We start from the raw sequence: 27,918 nt of genomic DNA on the forward strand, positions 1-27,918 counted from the left end.
GGGCCCTGGGGTGTGTGCATGCCTCAATTTACCAGGCAGTGCCTAGCATGAGTGCCCATAGATCCTCATCCTTGCACACAGTTAGTGTTGTTCAATTAAAAAATTGTTGCCAGCATATAGGGTGTGAAATGACGTCTCACTGGGATTTAAATCATTTAAATCATTTTCCTGGTTACTGATGAGGTTAAACATATTTTCATGTTTACAAGCCATTTGTGCTTTCTCTTTTTAAAAATTTGCCTTCCCTTCCCTTTCCTTCCCTTCCCTTCCCTTCCCTTCCTTCCCTTCCCTTTCTTTCCCCCTCTCTTCCTCCCTCCCCGCCTCCTCCTCTTTCCCTCCCTTGTTTCTTCCTTCCTTCTGCCTGTTTTTCTATTGGATTGGATTTATTCGTGGATGGTCTCAATATATTATTTTGTTGATGATATTTTTAAACTTCTATTTATGATATTCTTTGCTGTGTTTAAAAATATTCAAATCTATCAATCTTTTCCTTAGTAGTTTGTGATTTTTATGTCTTTTAAAAGAAATCTATCTGTACTTCATAGTATCTTCTAAAAGTTTTAAAGTTTTATCTTTTACAGTTAGGGGTTTAATCCACATGGTATTTATTTTGTGTTTAGTGTGAGGTAGGAGACCAGTATATTTTTTTCCATATGGTTAATTAGTTAAAAGAAAATTAATTTTTCTTTTGAATGGTTATTTAAATTACACTGAATCTATAGGTAAATTTGGAGAGAATTAGCATCCTTACAATATTGAGTCTTCCATTCAGAGTCATGGATTACCTCTCCATTTATTTGTCTTTTTTATTATTTCTCAACGAAGTTTTGTAATTCCCTGTGTAAAAGTTTTGTACATTTTTGTTAGGTTTATTCCTTGGTTATTCATTGCTGAATTTTAATTTAATTGCACTATTAAAATCTCCCAATGTGATTGTGAAGTTGTCAAATTTTCCTTCTGTTTCAATTGTTGTTTTATATCTTTTAAGACTGTTGTTAGGTGCATGCGATGTCGTATAGTTAAGTCTGCCTAGAACACTGTTTATTTTATTTTTATTTGATGAGCCTCTTTATCCATATTAATCTTGATTTCTCAAATTCTTTTTAGTCTGTCATTAATTATACTTTCCCAGATTTTTTGGTATACCTTTTCTATCCCTTCATTTAATTTTTTCCGTGAAGCTTTTTTGTTTTACCTTTTAAAAGCATAATATACCTGATATATTTTATTATTGACATAGAGTTGATTTACAACGTTGTGCCAGTCTCTGCTGTACAGCAAAGTGACTCAGTTGTACACATATATATAGATACATTCTTCTTTTATGTTCTTTTCTATTATGGTTTATCACAGGATGTTGAGTATAGTTCTCTGTGCTATGCATTAGGACCTGTAGTTTATCCATTCTAAATGTAGTAGTTTGCATCTGCCAACCCCAAACTCCCAGTCCATCCCTCTCCCTCCCTCCCTCACCCTTGGCAACCACAAGTCTGTTCTCTATGTCTATGAGTCTTATACCTGATATTTTTATTTAATCTGATTATTTCTGCCTTTTAAAGAGTTTAATCTGCTTACATTTTTGTGATTTTTTAATATAGTTACACTTAATTTATGACATTTTATTTTGTGGTTTCTTACTATCCTTTTTCTTCGGTTCATTTATTATCTGTTATCTTTGGAATGGATAATTTTCCCCTTTTATTCTCTTTCTTATACTTAAGTTCTTTCAGTAGTTACCTTCAAATATAGAATACATATATTTAGCTCTATTTTAAAAAAAATACTGTGTATAGTTTTTTCAGTTTTCTCATTTCTAACTACAAGGACCTTGGCATGAAGTCTATCTACTTTCTCATTCTTTTATTTATTTATTTTTTTAACATCTTTATTGGAGTATAATTGCTTTACAATGTTGTGTTACTTTCTGCTGTATCACAAAGTGAATCAGTTATATGTATACATATATCCCCATATCCCCTCCCTCTTGCGTCTCCCTCCCACCCTCCCTATCCCACCCTTCTAGGTGGTCACAAAGCACTGAGCTGATCTCCCTGTGCTATGCAGCTGCTTCCCACTAGCTATCTATTTTACATTTGGCAGTGTATATATGTCAATGCCACTCTCTCACTTCATCCCAGCTTACTCTTCCCCCTCCCTGTGTCCTCAAATCCATTCTCTATGTCTGCATCTTTAATCCTATCCTGCCCCTAGGTTCATCAGAAGCTTTTTTTTTTTTTTAGATTCCATATATATGTGTTAGCATACGGCATTTGTTTTTATCTTTCTGACTTACTTCACCCTGTAACAGACTCTAGGTCCATCCAACTCACTATAAATAACTCAATTTCATTTCTTTTTATGGCTGAGTAATATTCCATTGTATATATGTGCCACATCTCCTTTATCCATTCATCTGTCGATGGACACTTAGGTTGCTTCCATGTCCTGGCTATTGTAAACAGTGCTGCAATGAACATTGTGGTACATAACTCTTTTTGAATTATGGTTTTCTCAGGGTATATGCCCAGTAGTGGGATTGCTGGGTCATATGGTAGTTCTATTTTTAGTTTTGTAAGGAACCTCCATACTGTTCTCCGTAGTGACTGTATCAGTTTACATTCCCACCAACAGTGCAAGAGGGTTCCCTTTTCTCCACACCCTCTCCAGCATTTATTGTTTGTAGATTTTTTGATGATGGCCATTCTGACTGGTGTGAGGTGATACCTCATTGTAGTTTTGATTTGCATTTCTCTAATGATTAGTGATGTTGAGCATTCTTTCATGTGTTTGTTGGCAATCTGTATGTCTTCTTTGGAGAAATGTCCATTTAGGTCTTCTGCCCATTGGGTTGTTTGTTTTTTTGATATTGGGCTGCATGAGCTGCTTGTATATTTTGGAGATTAATCCTTTGTCAGTTGCTTCATTTGCAAATATTTTCTCCCATTCTGAGGGTTGTCTTTTGGTCCTGTTTATGGTTTCCTTTGCTGTGCAGAAGCTTGTAAGTTTCATTAGGTCCCATTTGTTTATTTTTGTTTTTATTTCCATTTCTCTAGGAGATGGGTCAAAAAGGATCTTGCTGTGATTTATGTCAAAGAGTGTTCTTCCTATGTTTTCCTCTAAGAGCTTTATAGTGTCTTCCCTTACATTTAGGTCTTTAATCCATTTTGAGTTTATTTTTGTGTATGGTGTTAGAAAGTGTTCTAATTTAATTCTTTTACATGTAGCTGTCCAGTTTTCCCAGCACCACTTATTGAAGAGGCTGTCTTTTCTTCACTGTATATTCTTGCCTCCTTTATCAAAGATAAGGTGACCATATGTGACGTGAGTTTATCTCTGGGCCATTTATCCTGTTCCATTGATATATATTTCTGTTTTTGTGCCAGCACCATACAGTCTTGATCACTATAGCTTTGTAGTATAATCTGAAGTCAGGGAACCTGATTCCTCCAGCTCCGTTTTTCTTTCTCAAGATTAATGTGTCATTTAAAGCTTGTGTTTCCTTATTTATTTTCATTTTGGATGATCTGTCCTTTGGTGAAAGTGGGGTGTTAAAGTCCCCTACTATGATTGTGTTACTCTCGATTTCCCCTTTTATGGCTGTTAGTATTTGCCTTATGTATTGAGGTGCTCCTATGTTGGGTGCGTAAATATTTAGAATTGTTATATCTTCTTCTTGGATCGATCCCTTGATCATTATGTAGTGTCCTTCTTTGTGTCTTGTAATAGTCTTTATTTTAAAGTCTATTTTGTCTAATATGAGAATTGCTACTCCAGCTTTCTTTTGATTTCCATTTGCATGGAATATCATTTTCCATCCCCTCACTTTCAGTCTGTATGTGTCCCTAGGTCTGAAGTGGGTCTCTTGTAGACAGCATATATATGGGTCTTGTTTTTGTATCCATTCAACTAGTCTATGTCTTTTGGTTAGATCATTGAATCCATTTACATTTAAGGTAAATATCGATATGTATGTTCGTATTACCATTTTCTTAATTGTTTTGGGTTTGTTATTGTAGGTGTTTCCCTTCTCTTGTGTTTCCTGCCTAGAGAAGTTCCTTTAGCATTTGTTGTAAAGCTGGTTTGGTGATGCTGAACTCTCTCAGCTTTTGCTTGTCTGTAAAGGTTTTAATTTCTCCATCAAATCTGAATGAGATCCTTGCTGGGTAGAGTAATCTTGGTTGTAGGTTTTTCTCCTTCATCACTTTAAATATGTCCTGCCACTCCCTTCTGGCTTGCAGAGTTTCTGCTGAAAGATCAGCTGTTAACCTTATGGGGATTCCCTTGTGTGTTATTTGTTGTTTTTCCCTTGCTGCTTTTAATATGTTTTCTTTGTATTTAATTTTTGATAGTTTGATTAATGTGTGTCTTGGCGTGTTTCTCCTTGGATTTATCCTGTATAGGACTCTCTGGGCTTCCTGGACTTGATTAACTATTTCCTTTCCCATATTAGGGAAGTTTTCAACTATAATCTCTTCAAATATTTTCTCAGTCCCTTTCTTTTTCTCTTCTTCTTCTGGGACCCCTATAATTCGAATGTTGGTGAGTTTAATGTTGTCCCAGAGGTCTCTGAGACTGTCCTCAGTTCTTTTCATTCTTTTTTCTTTATTCTGCTCTGCACTAGTTATTTCCACTATTTTATCTTCCAGGTCACTTATCCGCTCTTCTGCCTCAGTTATTCTGCTATTGATCCCTTCTAGAGAATTTTTAATTTCATTTATTGTGTTGTTCATCATTGTTTGTTTGCTCTTTAGTTCTTCTAGGTCCTTGTTAAACGTTTCTTGTATTTTCTCTCTTCTATTTCCAAGATTTGGGATCATCTTTACTATCATTATTCTGAATTCTTTTTCAGGTAGACTGCCTATTTCCTCTTCATTTGTTAGGTCTGGTGGGTTTTTACCCTGCTCCTTCATCTGCTGTGTGTTTCTCTGTCTTCTCATTTTGCTTAACTTACTGTGTTTGGAGTCTCCTTTTCACAGGCTGCAGGTGCGTAGTTCCCGTTGTTTTTGGTATCTGTTCCCAGTGTCTAAGGTTGGTTCAGTGGGTTGTGTAGGCTTCCTGGTGGAGGGGACTAGTGACTGTGTTCTGGTGGATGAGGCTGGATCTTGTCTTTCTGGTGGGCAGGTCCACGTCTGGTGGTTTGTTTTGGGGTGTCTGTGGCTTTATTATGATTTTAGGCAGCTTCTCTGCTAATGGATGGGGTTGTGTTCCTGTCTTGCTAGTTGTGTGGCATAGGGTGTCCAGCACTGTAGCTTGCTGCTCATTGAGTGGAGCTGGGTCTTAGCATTGAGATGGAGATCTCTGGGAGATTTTCACCGTTTGATATTACATGGAGCTGGGAGGTCTCTTGTGGACCAGTGTCCTGAAGTTGGCTCTCCCACCTCAAAGGCACAGCACTGACTCTTAGCTGGAGCACCAAGATCCTTTCATCCACACGGCTCAGAATAAAAGGGAGAAAAAATAGAAAGAAAGAAAGAAAGAGGATAAAATAAAATAAAGTAAAGTAAAATAATATAAAGTTATTAAAATAAAAAATAATTAAGAAAATAATTTTAAAAAGTAAAAAAACAAAGAAACAACAAAAAAAATGGACGGACCGAACCCTAGGACAGATGGTAAAAGCAAAGCTATACAGGCAAAATCACACACAGAAGCATACACATACACACTAAGAAAAAGAGAAAAAGGGGGAAAAAATATATCTTTGCTCCCAAAGTCCACTCCCTCAATTTGGGATGATTCGTTGTCTATTCAGGTATTCCACAGATGGAGGGTGCATCAAGTTGATTGTGGAGCTTTAATCCGCTGCTCCTGAGGATGCTGGGAGAATTTCCCTTTCTCTTCTTTGTTCCCACAGCTCCCGGGGTTCAGCTTTGGATTTGGCCCCGCCTCTGCGTGTAGGTCGCTTGAGGGCGTCTGTTCTTCGCTCAGACAGAACGGGGTTAAAGAAGCAGCTGCTTCAGGGGCTCTGGCTCACTCAGGCCGGGGGGAGGGAGGGGTACGTACATGGGGCGAGCCTGCGGCGGCAGAGGCCAATGCGACGTTGCACCAGCCTGTGGCGCATCATGCTTTCTCCCGGGGAAGTTGTCCCTAGATCACGGGACCCTGGCAGTGGCGGGCTGCACAGGCTCCCGGGAGGGACGGTGTGGATAGTGACCTGTGCTTGCACACAGGCTTCTTGGTGGCGGCAGCAGCAGCCTTAGCGTCCCATGCCCGTCTCTGGGGTCCGCGTTGACAGCCGCGGCTCGCGCCCGTCTCTGGAGCTCCTTTAAGCGGCGCTCTTAATCCCCTCTCCTTGCGCACCAGGAAACAAAGAGGCAAGAAAAAGTCTTTTGCCTCTTTGGCAGCTCCAGACTTTTTCCCGGCCTCCCTCCCAGCTAGCTGTGGCGCACTAGACCCTTCAGGCTGTGATCACGCTGCCAATCCCAGTCCTCTCCCTGGGGTCCGACCGAAGCCCGAGCCTCAGCTCCCAGCCCCCGCCCGGCCGGTGAGCAGACAGGCCTCTCGGGCTGGTGAGTGCTGGTCAGCACCGGTTCCTCTGTGCGGGTGGGAAAATCTCTCCGCTTTGCCCTCCGCATCCGTGTTGCTGCACTCTCCTCCGCGGCCCTGAAGCTCCCCCCTCCGCCCGCGAAGGGGCTTCCTAGTGTGTGGAAACCTTTCCTCCTTCACAGCTCCCTCCCACTGGTGTAGGTCCTGTCCCTATTCTTTGTCTCTGTTTTTTCTTTTTTCTTTTGCCCTACCCAGGTACTTGGGGAGTTTCTTGCCTTTTGGGAAGTCTGAGGTCTTCTGCCAGCGTTCAGTAGGTGTTCTATAGGAGCAGTTCCACATGTGGATGTATTTCTGATGTATTTGTGGGGAGGAAGGTGATCTCCGCGTCTTCCTCTTCTGCCATCTTTAAGCTCTCCTCCGCTTGCTTGCTTTTAGTTCAAAGAGTTCCTTGCAATAATATGTTTATCTGGGAACCATTGACCCTGAATGCTAAAGTTGGGTCTCCACTGTGAATGTGGAGGCTTTATGTTTCTTGTGATTATTTTTCCCCCCAGTCTGCTTGTAGTTATGAATGGAGGTGTAGTTTTTCAGTAATGATAACATATCTTGCTATGGAAAGTTTACATTTATTATAATTTTGTCTGGGATAGGGACAGAGATCAGGCAGAGGGAGATAACCAAACTAATTTGCAGCGCTGATATGTGTCATTCATTAATTGCACTCATGTGTCTGTCTGTGTGTCTGTACTTCTGTCTGAGCATAACTGATATTGTTTAAAAAGGCAGTTTTTAGAAGGTTTTGACTAGAAACCTCCTGTTTAATCTTGTACACACAAAAAAATAAAGTATATGAAGTCATATGCTTTTTGTTGGTGATTTTCAGCATCCGTTGTGGGGCTGGGAAAAAGGAGTGCTTTTAGTAAACATTATTAGGTGGTACTTTACTGAGAGAAAGCAACGTTAAAATACTAGAAAATGGGTAGGAGACTAGTATTTCACTTCAAAGAAGATTAAATCATTCAGTGTTCTTAATTTACGAACTAGTTTATGAAATTTATGGTTCTATTGTAAATAACATTCTCTTCATTAATTCAGTATTTTGAAAATTGTCTTTATTTTTTTAGAATTGAAACTTGTAGCATAACCAAGCTACTTATGAAATTTTTGGTTAAGGTTTATAAGTTAAATGTCCATCTTATTATAGCCCTTATGGACGAAAGCGGTCAGACGATGTTATTTCCTTTCTAAAATCTGAAGTACATCTTGTGATTCCTAATGTGGTAAGTATTAAATATTCAAGTTAATACAGTGATATTTTGCTAATGTATTTAAGAAGTATAGCATTAGAACTGAACTTTTATGTAATCTCTTGGTCCTCTGTGCTTTTTGACTTCACCTCCGTATTTAACAAAAATCAAAGTGTATCATTTATATCTATTATAAAAATTACTTCTGCAGAGCTCATGGTGTATTGAAGGTTGGTGTTAGAGTTAAGTATCTGTTGGGCTATCAGTTAGCAAGTACCCTACAAATCATCTTGCTTTTTCTTACTTCAGACATTAAATTATCTAAATAAGGCCATCTCAGAAGTCCAAATCCCTATACTGAACACCCAACTGTAAGACAACCCATGGCAGAATAGAAACAAAGAAAGAAAGAGAGAGCCTGTGCCCTGAGTTCATGGGTCCCTTGTGCCTTCTTAGGGCACTTTTCTCTACCACCCCTCTGGCTGCTTATTGGCATCTGGAACACCAAGCCATACAGGATGACTGAGGTGCATTCTGTGACGAGCCAAGGGTTAAGGCCAGGCAGGGACAATCTATGGCTCACCTGACACCACATCTACACAGTCTGGCCTCCTGGAGGACAACTTCTTGGCTTATTTGGTGCATTTCAAAGAACTGAGGTCAAAATCTTGGCAGTATAATTTCTTCAGTTACTCTGCTTCATGGACATCCAACATCTGCCCACAATATTTGGCTGCATCCAGCCACCCTCACAGGATGGCAAGTACTATGTTTGACCTTTCTGCCTGCAGGAATTGGTAGAATAGGAAAACTTGAAGATCGGTAAAGTCTGCAGCCTACCTTCCTCTACCATCCCTCTCCTCGAAGCAGCCTTCCACTGGGCCAGCAGAGGCTTTCCCCACTCAGTGGGGAACAGGTGTGGTGAGAATCAGAGGGATGCATTTGTATGTGTTGGCAGCACCAGGAACTTGTTTCTTCTTTCCACAGGTAATGGTTCCTAGTTTGGATGACATTCAACAAGCCATTAACCGTATGATCCAGTTAACCCTGGAGGTCAGCAGAGGAGTGGCTCACTGGGGGCAACAGCAGACCCGTCACGTCAAGACTGTCATTAGCAGCCCCTCCCATACCACTACTGATGGGACCCATCTGAGCACAGGAAAGCAGTTGAAGAAGGAAGACAGTAAGAATGTTAAAACAAATCTCAGATTAATAGAGTCTTAGAACTATAACAGTTAGTAAATGCTCTTTCTGATTCTTCCTGGGTATGACAGCCTATAGGTATTTTTAAACTCATTTTTATATGTGGATTGGTTAAATTTTACATTAAAAAAAACTAGTGTTCTCCATCTTCCATCTTAAACATAGCATGCAGACATTTCAGATTTTGATCATGGGTGAACAAGGATATTTATCACTGTTCTACTACCATAGTCTCAGATTCAAAGTTAAAAATGAAAATAAACCTTAGAACTAATTCTATTTTCAGCATTGTATTTGATCTGATAAACTTAGTTTGCTAGAACTTGGTGCTTAGAAAATCTGGGTCATGTGTTCTTTGTACATGAAATATATATAAGCTATTCCCTTAAATAATTATGAGTGTGATATGACACTGACCCAAAATTCCATGGACATTTTTGGATACTTTCTTGTATAGAAAGCCAAATTCTTTTTTGCTGTTCTGCCACATTAACATTTTTATTTATTTATTTTTGACAAAAGTTATACATATTTGAGGTGTACTGCATGATGTTCTGATGTACGTATACCTTTGTGAAGTGGTTACCACAATCAAAGTAAATAACATATTCATCACCTCCCATAGTTAACCATTTTTTGTGTGTGTGGTGAGAACACTTGAGGTCAACTCTCTTAGCAAATTTCAAGTATACATTATTATTAACTATAGTCACCATACTACACATTATGTTTCTAGAATTTAGTCATCATATTAGTGAAAGTTTGTACCCTTTGATCAACATCTCCACTTTTCTTCCACCCCACCCCAAGTAAGTATCATTTATTGATACTTCAGCTAACTGTTGCCATGCAAGAATACCAGATTAAACCATTTTAAAAGAGAAGGTGGCAATCTGGAATTTTTCATGAAATCTCATGATTTTTTAATTGTTAACAACTGCTTTAAAAAAGTAAGGAATTGTTTGGGCCAAACAAAAGTATCCATATGGTCTCTGCTTGATGGAGAATACTTGAGAGTTTCAGTCAAGGCTGTGACATGACTAGGTTTCGGCAAGAGATGTTTATGGTGGTTGTGTGATCTTTATATACCAGATGCTGAGTTGAAGACAAGCATACGTTGTCTCATTTAATCCTCACAAGTATTTCCATGAAGATTAAATAATTGGCTTAACGTCATTTGGGTAGTAAACGTAGTGGCTCTCCTTTAACCACAAGCCTGTTCTGTAGGGTAGCAATTTCAACTCTTCTGATCTTTCCTTGGAGGACGTTTTGTTTTGGGGGAGTGGTTAATCAGTGTCTTTCAGTTCTCTCCTCTGAATAACAGTTTCCCCATTTTAAAGAAACCTAGACCTCAAAATCTGACACAGTAGTTTAATAAGAGTAAGTGAAGCTAGCGAAGAGAATAGCTCTTAATTACTTGGAACGGGGTGGGGGGGTCTTTAAGAAAATAAAGTTTAAAAAGTCTATAAATATTACAATTGATAGTATTTAAAGTTGAATATAGGAGTTATCTATAGGATAAAAATGTCTGTTTTCAGAATCTTTTGAAGAAATTATCCCCGCACGGAAGCTGAAGAATTTTTATCCAGGTGTGGCAGAGCACAAAGATATTTCCAAGCTGGTCCTCCTCCTTTCTTCCTCTGTGAATTCTCTCAGAAAGGTGGCTCATGAGGCCCTGCAGGACTTTCAAAAGTACAAGATGCTCTGGACAGAGGACCGAGACGTGAAAGTGAAGGTATGTTTCCACTACTTGTGATGCAGTTTGGTGTTTTTTTTTAACACCTTTATTAGAGTATAATTGCACTACAATGTTGTGTTAGTTTCTGCTGCATAACAAAGTGAATCAGCTATATGTATACATATATCCCCATATCCCCTCCCTCTTGTGTCTCCCTCCCACCCCTTTAGGTGGTCACAAAGCACCGAGCTGATCTCCCTGTGCTATGCAGCTGCTTCCCACTAGCTATCTATTTTACATTTGGTAGTGTATATATGTCCATGCCACTCTCTCACGTCGTCCCAGCTTACCCTTCCCCCTCCCCGTGTCCTCAAGTCCGTTCTCTATGTCTGCGTCTTTATTCCTGTCCTGCCCCTAGGTTCTTCAGAACCATTTTTTTTTTTTTAGATTCCATATATATGTGTTAGCATACAATATTTGTTTTTCTCTTTCTGACTTACTTCACTCTGTATTGTTTATCTCTAACTCCTGTGGGAGGACCAAGAAAACATCAGTGATAATGATGAGAACTCAAGAACAGAGGCCGAGAACCTGTAAATGCCACACACCTAACACATCATGTCTTGCATAATTCTCACATTGACACTGGGGCAGTTGATAATAATGAGGTTCAGGCAGATTTTGTTTAATTTGCTTAAACATTTGAGTACTAATTATGTTCCAGACATGCCCAGAGGCCGGGTATTCAAGGGTGTATCCAGCTTACATAGGCTCAGCTGTATATTTGGTTAGAGATTCAAGGAAAGTTTAGAACTCTGAATAACCATTCAGAAATGTGAAATTCCCTCACATAGCTTCCTCTTTCATTGCTAACTGTTCATCCCTTTCTCTACCGAGCCACTGGCCTGATAGCACATACAAGAGGAAAAATATATAAGCAGATGCAGTTTTCTAATTCAACTATTAGAGGCGTAAGATTTACATTGTCAAAAAGCCAAAGAAAATGTTGATTCTTTCCTTGCTACAGGAGTTTTTGGCTAACAACCCCTCTCTGACTGAAATCAGATCCGAAATTCTACACTATGCTACTTTTGAGCAGGAGATTGATGAGGTGAAGCCTATTATAGTTGTAGGAGCACTTGAATTGCATACAGGTATTTTATAAATATTATGTAAAGTGTCTGTATTTTCACATGAAATGTTACTTCATTTAGAAAGCAGTTATTAAGCTACCTTGGTACAATATTATAAATATTAAGTATTTCTGGACCACCAATATTGTTCATATATATGCTATATATATTATATATTGTCATATATTACGTATATATAATATTATACCAAAGTGACTTAATGTACTTGATACTAAATTGGCACTCAAACAACTAAAACTACAGGGGGAACTACAGGTTACTGCGAGGAGGGGATTGTGTACATGGGATAAGAGTCAAAACAGTTTGAGGTCTCCTGAGAAGTTAGTCCAGTTGGGGTTAGAGTATCAGAGGATTATGAGACAACCACTTAATGTCTGAAATCAAAAGCCCAAGCTGACTCTACTGCTAACTGTAATGAGGGAGAGCTGTAGTAGACAGGCACAGTGTTCTCAACAGTGTAGGCTGCTGGTCTCATATAGGGGTTACCTAGAGGAAATTGGGGAAATGAGTGAAGGCTTCTAATGGGATGGCCAGAAACAGAGCAAGGTTCACATTGGATAGTGCTAGAACTAATTTCCAAAATTCTCCATCGACTTCAGTGTCTTTCTCATGAATGGCTTAATATACTCCACCAGGATAGGAATTAAGTCTTCAAAATCCTTACAGAACATTTAATTCAGACGAACTACAGACTAACTACATTTCAAGTGCTCAGTGTGGCTAGTGGCCATCAGATGGACAGTGCAGTTATAGATGCTCAGATTACACATAAAGTGAATTGTTTCAGAATGTCAGTTGTATTTTATTTTGACCTTTTCTTGTCTTCACCAGAGCCAATGAAATTGGCCTTATCAGTTGAGACTAAGGCATGGAAGATGCTACTCTGTCGATATTTGAATGAAGAATACAAAAAGAAAATGTCAGACATGATAGCATTTATCAATGAATACTTGAAAAAGTTATCTAGACCTATTCGTGATTTAGATGATGTCAGGTTTGCAATGGAAGCCTTGTCTTGTATCCGTGATAATGAAATTCAAATGGACATGACTTTGGGACCAATTGAAGTAAGAAATGATTGCATTTTTCTTTCTTGAAATGGTATTTTTTTTAAAAAATAGAGAAACACTAAAAAGTTGATTTCTTCATCTATTTTATGGCACAGTCTGCCTATTTTTCCTCTCTGATGTTGATGTCCTTGGAGGGATTTTGACAATTATCAACAGTGAACAATATATGAAGGAATATTAATATATTCATAATGATGTACTGGTCTAGACAGTGTTCATTTTTTTTATGCTGGCACTTACATTTTACAGAAAAGAATGGTGGTATTCTCTCACTTCAGTCCTGACATGTTAGGCAAGTTCCCCAAATATCTTTGGCTTTCCTTAGAAACCAGTTATGTGTCTCACCTATGACCAGCGGCATACCATGGGCAGGTGGTGGGAGTGGTCCACTTAGGCTCAATAGTAAATTGTTGGAATTTATATCAACAAGAGATGTTTTTAGGGAAGAGTACTGTTTTAGTTCCTGTTGCTCCTATAACAAATTACCGTAAACTTAATGGCTTAAAACAAATTGTTTTATAGTTGTAGAGGCCAGAAGTATGAAAATGGGTCTTACGGGGCTAAAATCAACATGTCAGCAGGGGCTGTAGGGAAGAATCCGTTCCTTGCTTTGTCCAGCTTCTAGAGGCTGCTTGCATTCTTTGGCTCCTGACTCCCTTCCAGCAGTGCCATCACTCCTACCCCTGCTTCTGTCACCACATCTCTGACTCTGAATCTCCTGCCTCCCTCTTTCCCTTAAATGGACCTCTGTGATTACATTGGGCCCACATGGCTAATACAGGATAATCTCCCCATGTCAAATTCTTTTACTAATCATATCTGCAAAGTCCATTTTGCCACATAAGGTGACATATCCACAGATTCTGGAGATTAGGGTGTGGATAACATTGGGGAGGCTGTTATTCTGTCTCTCACAAGTACTTATGACTAATATTTAGAATTTCTGGCTCATGGTGATAATAAAAATCAGACTCAGTTCGTTTTATTACTGTTTTTTAAATTCTCTGTGGACAACGCACTCCCTTATTGCCTGCAAACCTGGGGAATTGGCACTCCCCCTGCCTCCTTTTGGTACCCAGTGTTCATGACTGTGCATTGCTTTCTTGAACCCATTTAGAGTTTATACACTTTGGGAGCTAATGAAATTCATACCTTTACTACTTCTTTAAATCTTAGTATTTGGGTATTTTGAATGCTGACCACTCGCTTCTCAAGATTTAACAAATTATCATATCATTTTTTCCTGACTGCCAAAGCTCAGTTTTTCAGCATAAATTCTTTTGGTAAAGCCAATTGCCAACTCATCACTTTAAAAAATTTAGGCAAAATTGGTATATAAAATTATACAAATTTCAGGTGTACAACATTATAATTCAATATTTGTATGCACTATAAAGTGATCACCACTGTAAGTCTTGTTACCATCTATCACCATACAGTTGATCCCCTTCACCCATTTCACCGTCCTCCAATCCCCTTCCTCTCTAGTTACCCACCAATCTATTCTCTGTATCTATGAATTTGTTTTTGTTTTGTTTTGTTTGTTCATTAGTTTCTGTTCTTCAGAATATCTCCCACATCGTCATTTCATTCCATTCCTTATATAGCCAACCCATATTTCAATAGAGTATGAGAAAACATTTTGCATGGTGTTGTCACAAGATCAAGGAGGAGAGAGGCAGAAAATTATTCCAGGGAGTTTTTCCTAGGATAGTATCTCAAAGCGATTTGCCTACTCTCCACCAGAATCACCTTGGTGCTTATTAAGTTCAGATTTCAGGGCCTGGGATCTAGAGTCAATATCTGATGTAAGTGATAATCTAAAGGACCTTTTTATACACGTTTAATTTTGGGACCCATTCTTCTAGTCTTTGAAGACATAGGAATGTGTCTTTAGAAGGCATCTAAGTCATTTGGCAATTATATTCCTTGTGATGTTTCTGAACTCTGCCCCCACCCCACAGGAAGCCTATGCTATTTTAAATAGATTTGAAGTTGAAGTAACCAAAGAAGAATCAGAAGCAGTTGATACCTTGAGATATTCTTTCAACAAATTGCAGAGTAAAGCTGTAAGTACAAATTTAATTCTTACCTTTTTTTTTTATTGCTGTGTTGGGTCTTAGTTACGGTATGCTGGCTCTTCACTGTGACGCATGGGCTTCTCTCTAGTTGTGGCGTGCGTGCGGGTTTTCTCTTCTCTAGTTGTGGTGTGTGGGCTCCAGAGCATATGAGCTCTGTAGTTTGCGGCACGCAGGCTCTCTCGCTGAGGCGGGCGAGCTGAGTAGTTGTGGTGCGTGGCCTTGGTTGCCCCGCAGCATGTGGGATCTTAGTTCCCTGACCAGGGATCGAACCTGCATCCCCTGCGTTGGAAGGCGATTCTTTACCACTGGACCACCAGGGAAGTCCCAATTCTTACTTTTTTATTAAGTCACTATCTCCAGAAAAAAATGCATTTCAAACCTTTAAAAAGCTCAATATATATTACCTTAAAAGCTTTATTGAGATATAATCCACGTACTGTAACATTTACCATTTCAAAGTATACAATACTGTGATTGTTAATATATGCACAGAGTTGCATGACAACCATCATTATCTAATTTTAGAATATTTTCTTCACCCCAAAAGCAACCCCATACCCATTAGTAATCACTCCTCATTTTCCTCCTTACCCCAGCCCCTGGCAGCCACTACTTTTTGTCTCTATGGATTTGCCTTTTCTGGATACTTAATATAGATAGAATCATATAATATGTAGTCTTTTGTGACTGGCTTCTTTCACTTACAATAATGTCGTCAAGGTTTATCCATATTGTCTCACGTACCAGTACTTCATTTTCCTAATGTCTAATAATTCTTAGCATCTTTACATGTACTTATTGGTCATTTGTATATCTTCTTTGAAAAAAGGTGAATTTAAATCCTTTCCTTATTTTTTAAATTGGGTTGTCTCTTTGAGTTGTAAGAGTTCTTTATATATTCTGGATGTAAGTCCCTTAATCAAAGGATTTGCAAACATTTTCTCTCATTTGTTGGGTTTTTTCACTTTCTTGATGGTGTCCTTTGAAGTACAAAAATTTTAAATTTTGATAAAGTCCAATTTGTCTATTTTTTCTTCCATTGCTTGTGTTTTGGTACTGTATGTAGGAAACCATTGCCTAATCCAGGGTCACTACTGTGTTTTCTTATGAGACTTTTATAATTTTACCCTTACATTTAGGTCTTTGATACATTTTGAGTTAATTTTTGTATATGGTGTGAGTTAGGGGTCCAACATCATGTAAAAGCATGTGGATATCCTGTTGTCTCAGTGCCATTTGTTGTAAAGACTATCCTTTCACCAATGAATTGTCTTGGCACCCTGGAGGAAATCAATTAACCATAAATGTAAGGGATTTTTTCTGGACTGTCAATTCTATTCTGTTGATCCATATGTCTACCCCTATGCCAGTCTTGATTATAGTAGCTTTGTACTAAGGTTAAAAAAATTGTGGTAAAATACACATAACCTAAAATTTACCATCTTAATCATTTTTAAGTGTAGAGTTCAGTAGTGTTAAGTGTGTTCACATTGTTGTGCAACCAATCTCCAGAACTTTTTCATATTGCAAAACTGAAACTGCCCATTAAACAACAATTCCCCATTTCACCCTTTCCCCAGTTCCTGGAAACTACCATTCTACTTTGTCTTTATGAATTTGACTACTTCAGTTTCCTCATATAAGTGAAATCATACAATATTTTTCTTTTTGTAACTGACTTATTTCAGTTAGCATAATGTCCTCAAGATTCATCCGTGTTGTAGCGTATGTCAGAATTTCCTTCCTTTACAATGCGGAAGAATATTCCCTCATATGCAGCATATACCACATTTTGTTTATTCATTCATGCATCAATGGGCACTTGTGTTTCTCCCACCTTTTGGCTGTTGTGAATAATGCTACTATGGACATGGGTGTACAGAAATCTCTTTGAGACCTGCTTTCAGTTCTTTTGGATACACCCAGGAATAGAATTGCTGGATCATATAGTAATTCTATTTTCAATTTTTTAGAACTGCTGTACTGTGTTCCATAGCAGCTGCACCATTTTACATTCCCAGCAACAGTGCACAAGGGTTCCAATTTCTCCACATGCTCACCAACACTTGTTATTTTCTGTGTCCTTGATAGTAGGCATCCTAATGGGTGAGGTGGTATCTCATTGTGGTTTTGATTTGCATTTCCCTAATGAAAAGTGATGTTGAGCATCTTTTCATATGCTTGTTGGCCATTTGTATATCTTGCCTAGTTTTAAGTTGGGTTGTTTGTTTTTTGTTGCTGTTGGGTGTTGGAAGTTCTTTATATATTCTGGATATTAACTTCTTATCAGACATATGATTAGCAAATATTTTCTCCCATTCTACAGAGTGCCTGTTCACTCTGTTGATTGTATCTTTATAATCCTTTTATTTCTGTAAAGTAAGTAGTGATGTCCCTTCTTTCTTTCCTAATTTTAGTAATTTGAGTCCTTTCTCCTTTATTCTAGGTTAGACTAGGTAAAGTTTTGTCACTTCTGTTGCTCTTTTCAAAGAAGAAACTTTTAGTTTGTTGATTTTCTCTATTGTTTTCGTATTCTCTGTATCATTTATTTGTGCTCTTTTTAAATTATTTTCTTCCTTTCGCTTGCTTTGGGTTTAGTTTGTTCTTCTTTGTCTAGTTTGTTAAGGTAGGTGGTTAGGTTACTGATTTGAGGTCTTTTTTCTTTTAATGTTGGCGTTTATAGCTATAAATCCCTCTCTAAGCATTTTTGAAGTTGGTAAATATTTAGCCATTAAAAGTGAACCCCAAGGGAGGGTCCAGATTCTTTAATTATACTAAAAAATTTTATTGAATATTAATTAATTAATGTTGGCTTAAAATTTCCTGTTTATGGTAAGATTTGTCACTGAGATTGAAGCAAGGCACAGTAGCAAGGGCACAGAGCTGAATCTGGGGTCATGACTTGTGATTCCGGCTCTGCCACCAGCTAGTTGGGTGATCTTATGCAAGTTAATAACCTTTGTTTCTCAGTTTCTTCATGTGGTCCTTTAGGAATATTTTAGAAGCTTTTAAAAATGCAGTTATGAGGCTTGAGATGATGGACATAAAATACTTTTTCAATACTTATTTCTATTTAAGTTCATTATTGACTAATCACTTATTTTGAAAAGTACTTGCTGGTTAGTCTAGACAGTGAGTCTTAGGAAGGAAATGGGGAGCCCTCTGTTGAGATTTAGTGAAGCCCAGTTTTCTATTATTGTTCAATTTAACAGATTCACTTGGGTTTTTCTGCCATCCCTCTGTTAGTGTTAAACCTACTGACCCAGTCTTTACTACAGTCACCATTAAGCTTAAAGCAGTATATGTTCCAACCCAGAAAGATGCTATTGTTGAGAGCAGTTAAGAGCAAGAGCCCTGGAACCACACTGCCAGGTTTTGAATCTTGACCTTGTCCCATACTGGTGCTAGGACGTTGAGGAAGTTAGTCTCTGTGGGCCTTGGTTTTCTCACTTGTAAAATGGGTATAATATTAGTATTTACCACGCAGGATGGTTGTGAGCATTAAATGAGTTAACATACGTAAAGAGCCTGGCAGAGAGAAAGCATGAATTAAGTGCTAACTATTATGATTGCAGGTTTAAGCAGAAGCTTTGAAGACCATTGTGGAAGACATTTGCTATTTTTTTTAAACCTAGAGTAATATTTTCTTAGAGGGAACTGCTCCAATTACTGGAACCATGTGAACCTACTAGAAATTGTTAATCCCAGACTGTGGCCTGGTCCCAGAGACAGCATGTGACTCAGACTGGGCCCGTAGTAGTAACTGTTTCCTTGGCCTGAACTGGGTCAGCCAGAAAATGTTTTCCTAACTGCAGTTAGATAGCTTTGCCTCTTGGGTCATGAACTAGAATGATTTGAGTCTCTTGATGGTGCATTTGGATTGTTTATTTCTGTGTTTTTCTTTTTTTTTTAACAAATAACATTGCAGAGACATCCTTGTTCATACAGTACATCTGTGAGATAACAAACTTGCTGGAGTAAAATTGTAGTTTTCATTTAAATACATTACTTTCACTCTCACATTGAATATGCTTTTTTATTCCAGGTTTCTGTACAAGATGAACTAGTTCAAGTGCAGCCAAAGTTTAAACGTAGTCTACTTGAATCCGTGGAAGTTTTTCGTGAGGATGTAATGAATTTTGCAGAAGCATATGAGACGGTAATTGAAGTGTTGCATGCTGTGTGTTAAGTTGTTTGGTGGTATGTTTATATGAGATGAAAGTAATGAACCCTGAGAAATACACTGTGATTTGTACATTGTACGTAAGAGGCTATCTTTGCATATTTGCAGCTATTAAAAAGGGGGGCTAGCTCTTCCTTTAAGCATGTTTCATGTAGAAAGAGAGAAGATTTAACTGCTAAAAGGAGCAACAACTTTGGAAATTGTGGAAGGAACAAAGTCTGCTTTTGTCCTTTCTCAAGACCAGAATACTCATAACTAAAAATGTAATACAGTTGTTGGAAGGCTGTAAGAAACTATAAATGCCCTAATGCCAGGGTTATGCAACTGATTTTTTTCCCACTAACTCTTAGAGAACCAAAAGGGTCACCGAACATAAATAATAAATGTCATCCTTGGTCAGTCCCACAGACTATTCAACCTGGTATAATGACTGATTAATGGTCGACCTCTTTGAAGTTAAACTCAGAAGTTGGATATAGTCCCCTAAAATATTCTACTTTCTTTTAGTGGTCACAATAGATCTGAAATCATAAGATAATTTAAGCCCTTGGCGCTACTTTTATAACACTTTTTTTTAACGTGTACTAAACATCTCTTTTAGGTTTGATTAGTCAACATTTTATTGCTCTATTATTCTATTACACTGGCAATCTGGCATATTATTTAGCATATCCATAATATTCATGATTGTACAGACCCTTTGGGATCTTTTTTGCAACTGTTTTCTGGCTCATGGCCACCAGAGACCGCCTTCTGCTTCTTCCAAGTATTCAACCTTATGTGTGTCTCTATTTCCATATTGGGCTGGACTCTTCGTGAAAGGAGGTTGTTCTCAGAGCCCTATCTCAGTTATTCTAATGCACAACCACAGCATCATCATTTATAATCATAAATGAAATGAAACAGAGCTCTTGTGTTACGAACTTCATATAGGATGTAACTTAATCACATTTTTTATTAGCTGTGTCAAGGTCCTTTAAAAAATGAATGGAAGTTACAGTGATGCAAATATACTAAAACTGAGTGTTATCATAGTCTGTGAATATAATAAAAACCATTGAATTGTACATTTTAAATGAGTTGATTGTATACTATGTGAATTATATCTCAATAAAACTGTTGCAAAAAATAAATGAAAACTTCATGTACAGGACAAAATTAGATCATGTAAATTAAAAATCATGTTTATTTGTTTAAAAGGAAATAATAGATAAACCTAATAAATAGATAAATACATGTGATTAGGAATTAAAATGCAGATTATGTTATTCATTACAGGAAGGACCCATGGTTCCAAATATACCACCCCAAGAAGCTAGCAACAGGTTACAGATATTTCAGGTAAAACTACATTTTTTTGGTTACATTTACATTCCCTGCATTTATACTTAGGTGGCTTCCACGGTCATCCCACCAGGAAATATAGAGCTGTTGTCCAAAAACCAGTGTTTTCTTTGCTAGGATTACGCAAGTTTTGCAGCAAATCTAGCCATATGAAGGCTTTCTGTAATTTATGCTTTAGTTTTGCCACATACTGGGTAGGTATTTCTAAATATTCCTTTACCTGTGTCGGAGGTTACTTCATATCACTTGATGATTGGGTTTTTCACCCCAAACCAAACAAATGGAGTAGTCAGTAATCTTGTTTTTGTTGCTTTATATGTAGGTTCCATGGATGGTTCAGGTTGGTTCCATGCACACTTTTGCCAGAAAGGTTCAGTCAGTTTGGATGAAACCTCTTAAATTGCAGGTTCTCCTGAGATTGGTAGGGGTAGTTCAGGCTTTTTCCATAATAACCAACTGGAATTTTTCATATGATATCTAATTTTCAAGTATCTCCCTTGATTTGAGTGTTTTAAAACAGAAAAACCATACCCTGATAAGAAAAGTGTTTCTTCAGGATCATTGGAACAAGCAGGAATTGCAGCTGGTCCCTAGTGGAATAAACTTATGCAAAGTAGACAAGATCATCTGTCCTGAGCCCATCTGTCTGCTGCCTGGTTGCAGGAGGGTAGGTCTGGCCCAGTAGATTTCTGTAAGATAACCCTTGTGCTGGCAAGGGTTTTCGTGGGATGCAGCAGGCACAAGCCTTTCACCTAAATATGTTCTCCTCAGATAAAAAGGCTAGTCCCATGTGATTGTTGGGGTTCTCCAGAACTATGGCCGTCACTCTTCGACTAAAACCAGCTCCTCCCATCATCCTTGCCAGCTCTTTATGCTGGACCCTGGAGGAAACTCTGATCCTTTACTACCTGAAGTCCTCAGATTTGGAGCCAGGGTCCCAGGGAGAGGCCTTCCTGTCTGGAGGAGCCAGGACTAAGACTGATGTGGTGGCTGCCTGCTGAGCCAAGAGGAACCTCTCAGCAGTAAAAGCAATAGGTAGTAATGTTGGATGGTGATAAGTGCCAAGGGAAAAGGGAAAAGGCAGGGAAGGGGCATAAAGTGCTAGGCTGTGTGTATGTAAAGTAGAGGTGAAATTTAAAATAGGGTCTCCAGGGAAGGCCTCCTTGAGAGGTGACATTTGAGTAGAGACCTGGGGAAGTGAGAGAATGAGCCAGGCAGATGATCTGGAGGAGCAGCTTTCCAGGCAGGGGAAGAGCAGTACAAAAGCCCTGAGTAAGAGCATGTAAGAGAAGCAACAGGAGATTAGTATGGCTGGAACAGAATGAGCAAGGAGATAGTTGTAGCACTAAGTCCATAGAGCTAAGGAGAGGACAGACTGTTAGAAGCCTTGCCAGCCCCTGAGGGGCACTGGCTTTGACTCTGAGTGAGATGAGTGTCATGATCTTATGTTTTCATGGGCCAGCCTGTCTACTGCGTTGAGAATAGATTATTGGAAGTCAAGGCTAAAAGCAGGGAGACTAATTAGGAGGCTATTGCAATATTCCAGAGGAGGGGTGATAGTAACTTGGACCAGAGTGGTGACATTGGAGTTGATGAAAAGTGGTTGGAGCCTGGGTATATTCTGAAGATAGACGCCCCCCTTCCTTGTCTTTCCCTCGGGAGTTATCAATGTATCAGTCAACAACTGGGACTTTAATGAGCCACCCTTTTACTAGGGGTGTGTTCACTTCGTTGAAAAGGCAATGTAGGGCCCATCTTTTGCCTCCTTGTACCTTCTTTCTGCCTGTGCCTGGGCTTGTAAGCTGAGCAGCCTGTTTGCTGAGGATCTGGCTGGATATATGGCTGGGGGTCAGATTTGCAGACCTAACGCTTCTCAAAAACAGGTGTTCTCCCTCCCCCCCTCCAAAGCAGGTACCCAAGATCTAGATCTGGGGAAGAAGCAGGAGCCTCATCTCAGGTCCCAGTGGTGTTTTCTGATGCAACTTTACTCTGATTTGGGGAGTTACTGGGTACTTGGCTGCCGACAAAGCTGACATTTTGTTTCCTGTTTGGCTGGTGCTTTTTATATTATTTCGGACCTGAGTGGAAAAAGGAGTGAGGGATTGGCATTCATCAGTAGTCTTCATCACATTAACAAGATTTTAGGGACTTCCCTGGTGGCGCGGTGGTTAGGAATCTGCCTGCCAGTGCGGGGGACATGGGTTCAAGTCCTGGTCCGGGAAGATCCCACATGCCACGGAACAACTAAGCCCATGCGCCACAACTGCTGGGCCCACGTGCCACAACTACTGAAGTCCATGCGACTAGAGCCTGTGCTCTGCAACAAGAGAAGCCACCGCAATGAGAAGCCTGCACACCGCAACGAAGACTAGCCCCAGCTCACTGCAAACAGAGAAAGCCCGCACGCAGCAACAAAGACCCAATGCAGCCAAAAGTAAATAAATAAATTTTTTAAAAAACACGAAGAAAACCCCAAGATTTTAAATGTCGTCCTTTAAGTGTATGGTAACTTTGAAGTTTTCATTTCTCCTTTCCTAATGTCCACATAGTCCCATGGACTTTTCGTTCAGTACATTTATTGAGTAACCACCATACTAACCACCAAGGAATATAAAAAGTGCAAAATGGCTCTTCCTCTCTAGGAACGAAGAATTCGTTGGAGTTCCTCCTGCATCTTCACACCTTCCTGATTTGGCTCCTGTAAGATGTGCTAATGTATCTGTCAGATCTGTATCATTATCTGAGCACTGTGAGGTCTGATGCCAGACAGTTTCCAGGACTGGGAATTTAGGATCCTTATTGATATGTTATACCATTTATGTAGAGCACACATATCTTGTCACAAGTGAATTATTTCTGTTTGCTTTTGTGCTTTTAACACTGTTAATACTTAGCATTCTAAGTATAGGAGATTCAAATTCCAGTTCAAAAGACCTGAACATTAACTTTGCTGATTTAAATTGAGAGTTATTTCAAATGGTGTTAAAATGGAATCCTTTATTTTATAGACTTGCTTGTAGAGAAAGCAAGGTTGAATGGATTATACCAATGCTTCACTCGTTTGAACCGTGTAGGAGAGATGACCAGGCTAAAATAATAGAAAAGTCTGAATTATAGAATTTTTAAAATGCAGTTTCATTACTTTCAGATGTATTTATGGGAACTTGAAATGTAAGTCTGGGGACCACTTAATTTATTAAGGAAATAATTTTACATAAAATGATTACTTTCAGAATGCTTGAAAGTTAATTTTCCTAAGTGCTTAACTTTCCCTCTGATAGCTTGTTATCAGCATAAATTTGCTTCACAAATCCTTGTTTCATAGATAATATTCAATAAACTTCAATGTAGCTTTTATTCCGATTATAATGAATTCTACTTTAATGGGCTCTGAATTTATTACATCTTACTATAATTTTAAAACCTTTTATAGGCCAATTTTGATGATCTGTGGAGGAAATTCGTTACATATTCATCTGGTGAACAACTTTTTGGGTTGCCTGTGACTGACTATGAGGTTTTACACAAAATTAGGTAAGTTTAGAAATTGGACAAGTTTATTATAAATAATTAACTGTCCATTAGAAGAATCATGTCATCATTAAATCCTTCATCATGCAGAGAAGAGTCTGGCTTGGCAAACTCCTAAATAGTCCCCTCATTCCTGGCTATTCCTGACCCATTGGATGCACAGTCTCCATATACAAGATAAATGTTCTAGGGGAGTGGAAAATACATTGCAAAAATTCTGGGCGTTAATGGCCTATATTTAGCCTGTGCTTTATTTTTTTTCTTTTCGTGATTTTGAAGTGTCAAATAGTGAATTTTGAATAGTGTCAGAAGCACTGCAACTTCGGATAACTTTTGTTTGCTTAGAGGAATAGCCGTCCTCGGCTCTTGCTTCCTGCTTACTGCATTTATGCTAAGTGCTTTTCCCCGTTGGGTAGGCATAGAATTCATTGAGATTGAAGGCCAAGGAACTTAATTGATTTTAAAGAGTAACAGTTGCTTTTAAACAGTGGATCTAGGATTTAACCAAGTATATTTTGGTAGAATGTTAAATATAACTTTCTTCAAAGGCAAAATTAAAACAGTGGTATTAGCTTATTAGGATCTTGGCTTTAGAACTTTATGCTGACTTGTTTCAAAGTCCCAGCATGAAAATGTCATGGCACAAGGTACCTAAAATTGTCTGAAGATAAATGAATTCCTCAGCCATTTAGGGAAGATGGTTTGTATTTTTTTTTCTAAAATTAGGCTTTTGCTAAGCTTAACCCAATTACTAATTGTGTTAGAATTGCCGATGTCTGGTCCTTTCCCCTGACATTAAATCAGAATCTCCGGGATGGGGTCCTAGCAATTCTGCATTTTTCTAAACTCTCTAGTTAATTCTTTTGCACACTCAGTCTGAGAATCAGTGTTTTATTTTGACCTGCAGTATTCTAGGAAAACTAATCATTCTCATTTACCTTCTGGACCAATGGACCCTTTTAATTTTTTATGTTTTTAAGTAATTATGAATACTTTTCAGAAGTAAGAATAAAGGAATGGTGAAAAGCAGTTTTATTAGAAAATTTAATAAGAATTTAAGCAGAGAAAACCCAAACTTTTACTCCATAATGTCCTTGTTTAAAGACGTATGTACACGAAATGGAGACCAACTTTTGAATGCAGCTCATTAGCTGTCATGCATGAACCTGGAGCATATCCATCCTGTAAACAGTGATTCCAGGTTTCAAATCCATCTTCAATAACTTCTAGCTTCTCATTACTTATGTTTTTTCTTGCACTTGCATGGTTAAAACTCAAAACTGTTGAAAACTCATACAGTCATAATTTTGTTCAACATCTTTTTTGCACTATAAATACAAACATCTTTACTTTTAAATTTGAATGATCAATTAACTTTTTCATTTCTGCATCATCTATTTCCTTTGAATACATATCTCCTTTCAACATTTTTCTTCTTGTGGAATATATCAAATAAAATTTATGTAAACATATAAATAATGAAAGAACACTGTCACTTATCTTTTTCACAAAATGGGATGCTCTAGGTTCTTGTTGCAACATACTGTGTGATACAGCCCTTGCCCCTATTGAAATATATCTTTCACTCATACATTATTGAATTTTAAAAAATCCATCTAGGTTATCATCTAAAGACGCAAAAGTCTGAGATTTCACTTACACAATCAGTTTCACTGTCAAAATTAGAGTCTAGAGCATTGCTTTCTGTCTCTTTTCTGTTCAATACTTGGGAAGCACCTTCCTTTGTCGATTTTATTCTTTTGCTGTTTTAGGTAGAAAATGAAAAGTACTGAATTCTTAACTGTATTAAGTGAAAGCTAAATAAACAAAAATCAAAAGACTACAAAAATGGTGTCTCCAGAGTTCCTTTTTATACTTTCTTGAAAGATGATGCAATGTTTTAGCAACACAATAAGACATTTGAAGGACGATGCAGTAGTGATTATTTTTTCACTGTTGCATCATCTCTTTATAAGAGATTTCATCATACATTTTTCTTATTATTTTAGTCATTTTTAGTTTAATTGGGAATAATCAGTGATTAATAATGAAATAATTTCTAGGATGATGAATTAGAAAAATGAAACAAGAACTGAAAAAAAAAATAACTAAGATTCCAGAATGTATCTTAGATTTGTAAAAAGGTCCTGTGCACCTTGGTAATTGCAAGAGTAAAAAATTAATAAACAGAAACCTCAATTAAATAGAGTCAGGAGACAAGAAGGGGGAGCTTTCATGCTCTGCAACATTAGCAGAGCCCAACAAGAGGAAGGACTCTTCTCTCCTGGCAACAACTCAGCCAGTGAAAACCCATGGACTCTGTTTACTCTAGCCCTCCAACTTCCTATTCCCCTCTATAAAAGAATTCTCCTTCCCTTGCCATTTGGGGACTTGCACATGGCTCACCATGGTTGCAGACCCAGAATTGCAATTTTCTACTGATCCTGAGTAAACACATTTTTTCTGGAGAAATAACTGGCAGTCTATTTGTTTTAGGTCAACACAAGATAGAATGAGTTTTACTCCATCAAAAACATAAGCAAATTTATCTTTGGTTGCTGATTATCTATAATAAATAATAAATGTTGTAACTCTCAATCCTTACAAAAAATTAGAACTACTCAAGAAATTAAAAAACTAAAATTGGATTCAATGGACCCTCATGGTATGCTAAGGGTTGAGGAATTCCTGGGAGAATCCACAAACTCTGTTGAGTGGTCAATTTTTGGTGTTTTACACACTGAAGAAATATTCCTTTACTTGGACCCAGAATCCCTCCTTTTATTCTTGTTTTGGATATAACTCCATCTGGGCACATGAGGGAAAGCTTTTTACAGGAAAGTGATGTTTAAAGTCAGACTTAAAAGGCAGACATAATCATAAAAATCTAGCTTGCGTTTGAAAGGAAAAAGTCAAATAAAACCTTAGCCTTAGCTTTGATCACGTTAACAAATTTTGGTCAGATAGTTTGCAATGATTGGTATGGTTGTAATAATCAAACCATTTGTTAATGTCATGTCATAGTATAATTTGGAATATTTGAAAGCTATAAACTTTAATTGACGGAGCTTTTAATAAAGTGTTTGGAAACTGACAGGAGTGTATGCGTGTTGGTGTATATAAGATATGATACACATAATATGTGAAATAATTTGATTAGATGAATTCTGCCTATCCAATAATGGAATTTATTTTTTAAATATATGTTATGTAATGACTTAATTATTTGGTTTCCAGAAAGGAACTCAACTTGCTGCAGAAGCTGTATGGACTATACGATACTGTAATGGGAAATATTAGTGGTTATTATGAAATACTTTGGGGAGATGTAGACATTGAAAAAATTAATGCAGAACTGCAGGAGTTTCAAAACAGGTGAGTTTCAATTGAATTAAACTTAACTGTTTATAGTGCCTATCTTAGGATCCCATAGGTATTTCACAAATGAATTTATCCTCTGATATATTGCTGTATATTCATAACACCTTCTTCAAAGAAATGTATAGATGAAATAATTTTTTCTTTTTTTTTCTGAAAGATGTCGTAAACTGCCAAAAGGACTTAAAGATTGGCAAGCTTTTTTGGATCTGAAAAAAAGAATTGATGATTTCAGTGAGTCATGTCCTCTACTAGAAATGATGACCAATAAGGCAATGAAACAGAGACACTGGGACCGAATCTCTGAGTTAACTGGAACCCCATTTGATGTGGAATCGGATTCTTTTTGTCTTAGAAATATTATGGAAGCACCACTCCTTAAAAATAAGGATGACATTGAGGTACATAAGATTATAAGGTCTTACAAGTGATCTATTAAAGAATCTTTCCTTTTTCTTTTCTGAAAACTGTACAAATAAACATGTTATTCGAGGGTGTATTGATTGCCCTATAAATGCACCCTCAAAATTTGAAATGATCCTGAACATTCCTTGATTTTGCAA

General features: G+C 37.9%; 1 protein-coding gene across 1 annotated transcript in view; it reads left to right on the plus strand.

Annotated features, from left to right (window-relative positions):
• The window catches only part of DNAH8 (dynein axonemal heavy chain 8), a 329,846-nt gene that overhangs the window by 77,593 nt on the left and 224,335 nt on the right, over positions 1 to 27,918 (plus strand). Inside the window, exons 25-35 of the mRNA XM_082347906.1 lie at positions 7,691 to 7,766; positions 8,721 to 8,916; positions 10,475 to 10,671; positions 11,642 to 11,768; positions 12,600 to 12,835; positions 14,803 to 14,907; positions 18,965 to 19,078; positions 20,381 to 20,443; positions 23,880 to 23,980; positions 27,215 to 27,352; positions 27,516 to 27,756. Of these exons, the coding sequence (XP_082204032.1) occupies positions 7,691 to 7,766; positions 8,721 to 8,916; positions 10,475 to 10,671; positions 11,642 to 11,768; positions 12,600 to 12,835; positions 14,803 to 14,907; positions 18,965 to 19,078; positions 20,381 to 20,443; positions 23,880 to 23,980; positions 27,215 to 27,352; positions 27,516 to 27,756 (1,594 nt within the window). The remainder of the gene's footprint in view (positions 1 to 7,690; positions 7,767 to 8,720; positions 8,917 to 10,474; positions 10,672 to 11,641; positions 11,769 to 12,599; positions 12,836 to 14,802; positions 14,908 to 18,964; positions 19,079 to 20,380; positions 20,444 to 23,879; positions 23,981 to 27,214; positions 27,353 to 27,515; positions 27,757 to 27,918) is intronic.

The sequence above is a fragment of the Balaenoptera borealis genome (genome assembly GCF_965194805.1).
Source record: "Balaenoptera borealis genome assembly, chromosome: 12".
Taxonomy (NCBI): domain Eukaryota; kingdom Metazoa; phylum Chordata; class Mammalia; order Artiodactyla; family Balaenopteridae; genus Balaenoptera; species Balaenoptera borealis.